The sequence below is a fragment of the Colletotrichum karsti genome (assembly GCF_011947395.1).
Source record: "Colletotrichum karsti strain CkLH20 chromosome Unknown Scaffold66, whole genome shotgun sequence".
Classification (NCBI taxonomy): domain Eukaryota; kingdom Fungi; phylum Ascomycota; class Sordariomycetes; order Glomerellales; family Glomerellaceae; genus Colletotrichum; species Colletotrichum karsti.
In genome coordinates, this window is record NW_024065966.1 from 106,438 (window position 1) to 108,865 (window position 2,428).

At 55.4% G+C, this 2,428-nt stretch overlaps 1 protein-coding gene across 1 annotated transcript; it reads right to left on the bottom strand.

The window, feature by feature from the left end:
* Window positions 1-273: 273 nt before the first annotated feature.
* On the bottom strand, window positions 274-1,233 carry CkaCkLH20_12849 (alpha beta hydrolase fold protein; the record flags this gene model as incomplete). Its single annotated transcript, XM_038895561.1, has 1 exon — window positions 274-1,233. One exon carries the CDS (start codon window positions 1,231-1,233, stop codon window positions 274-276), a length of 960 nt encoding a protein of 319 aa, XP_038739123.1.
* Between the last annotated feature and the right edge of the window lie 1,195 nt (window positions 1,234-2,428).

The window sequence follows — 2,428 nt, forward strand, 5'->3', positions numbered from 1 at the left end:
CACGCTCAACAAACCGTAGCCATGAGCAACAACGGCCCCGCCTCTCCCAACACCGACCCTCCGACTCCTCCTGCTTCGCCGCCCCGTCCCCCTCAGCCGGCTCCTCAGAACTAGCGATGTTGGGACATCGCAGGAAAGCAGTACGGGGCATCTCTCACGTAGCAAGATGAGAGGAGATAGTCAATAAAGTACAGTACATCATTGCATGTTATCTTTTGTGATATCTTGCGTCTATCGTCATCTGGGCCATGTTCTTTGATATTATGCCCATTCTTACTTCCTGGACAACAAACTCCCCAATGTTGACATGATCTCGTCGGACTTGTGCGCAGCAATGCTAATGTGGCCTTCGCCTTCGACGAGCCTCAACTCGGCACCCGGAACGATCTTGGACGCCTTCTTTGCCATGGTCACGGGTACGTTGATATCCTCCGCGCCATGCCACCAGACCATGCCTTCGCTGACATCCAGATCCTCCAGCTCGAAGCCCCAATGACTGCCCGCCAACTTCACATCATGTGCCGGCCCCTTGCCCCCGGGTCTGATGGCATCGCGGACGCTCGAAATCATGGCAGACCGTATCCCGTTTGCGTCTGGATCCAGAACGGCACGATCAACCGCCGGACGGGATTTGAGGTCTTCCAGAATGATCCGTTCAAGCTCTTCAGGGTGCTCATCGTCCCGAGCAGCCTTGAGAAACATCCACTCCATGCCCCAAGCCACGACTCCCGGGAGCCACGGGCCAAGGGTCAGTATGGCACGGCCTTGGACCAGCATGCCACCGAGCCCGAGGGACGGCGGGTACAAACCGGAGCAGATGCCGGCGGCGACCAGTCGATCGCGGGGGATCGACTTCCAGCATGCGAAGACGTACGGAGAACCGCCCGAGAAACCCAACACGCCAAACTCTTCGATATTCAAGTGGTCGGCGACGGCGAGGACATCGGCCGGCCAGTCGGTGATGCGCCTGTTGGGCTGGAACGTTGCTTCGGCGTGGCCCGGGCGATCGAGGGCGATGATTTGGATGCCGTTTTTAAGGGCGGCTTGGTGGAATACGAAACCCTCGTCGTGGCTGCTGGGGAAGCCGTGGAAGTAGAAGATGACTGGGTGATTCTGGCCTGGGACGTCTGAAGACGGAAGGTCCTCGGCTCCGGCGCCAAACAGACCGAAGCTTAGAATGCGATCATCCGGTAAGGTGACGGTTCGCGTGCTTGTTTTGGTAAAACGACTCATCGTGGCAGTGGTTTGCTTTGATGGCGTATTTGGTTCGTGAATGCTCTGCTTCTATTCAGCGATCTGTATGTCGACGTTTTGGTGGAATACGAGGTTCACATGTTCCATGTCTCAGAGTGGTGACATAGAAGATGACAGCTTTTTGACGGAGATCATCTCCGACTCAGACAGCTGCTGAGGCAGCAGCGTTGGTGATAGCTACCCCGGTCACATTCAACCAATACGGGGTAAGTTAATCCTTGCTCGCAAAGCTGAAAATACGGAAGCGCGCGTCTTGATCCTTCGAGGGGCGCAGCAATAGCCCAAATAAAGGACATAGTGAGTATAGGCATCTTCTTTCACTTGAAAGAAGTGCAGGCCCGGGATGGAGGTACAATCTCCCCGCCAAAAGAAGCCAGCTAGGCTCCGAGTACACTGGGTTTCCCGATCCGGGGGCTTCCATCTCGACCCGGGAGAACGGAGTCGGTGTGGGAACTTCTCGGGACTTTTGAAAACTTGGAGGCCGGTTCTGGAGCTGTCGTCTTGATAGGTCACTTTGGCTGCCACCCAGATGGAACTATTTTGCAGTCCATCTTTGCTGTCCTTCCTGCTACTGTCGTTGTCATCAACAACAATGGCTTTTGTGTCGTTACTACTGTTGTCGTTAGTGCTGTCGGCCGTGAGATATTCCTCTTAGGAAGTAGTAATGATAATGGCTGTCAGAAGCTTGGCTATCTGGAACCATGGCTGAAGGATGCCGGGTTGGATGACTCGTGGAGTCTCACAAGTGACAACACTCGCAGCTGGACTTCCGGTGTTTAAAAGAAGACGGCATAGATCGGGCGGCCGGCAGTCGGGGCGGGACGGATGAGGTCGGCGACTTGAGGACCGACCCGGGAGGTCGGTTGTCGGCGATGGCGTGCGAGGGGAAACGGGGGCTGTTCGTGGGACGTGGCGTGGCCGGCGTGGGTTCGATGACTTGTCGGAGGCCAACGACAGGCGCCAAAGCATCCCCATGAAGCCTTGCGGTGGGGATCGTGATGAGGCCTGGATGAATTGCCTCATGTGATCGTCGCCAATAGTCTAGGTTTTACAGAATATCATATGGATTATTCATGTAAGCCTGGCTGGGGATTTGGAGACTGAGGACTCGGGAGATATTCTCGGAGCTTCTGCTGAAGAATACAGGTACCTACACAGGTGCCTGTGAAATGTT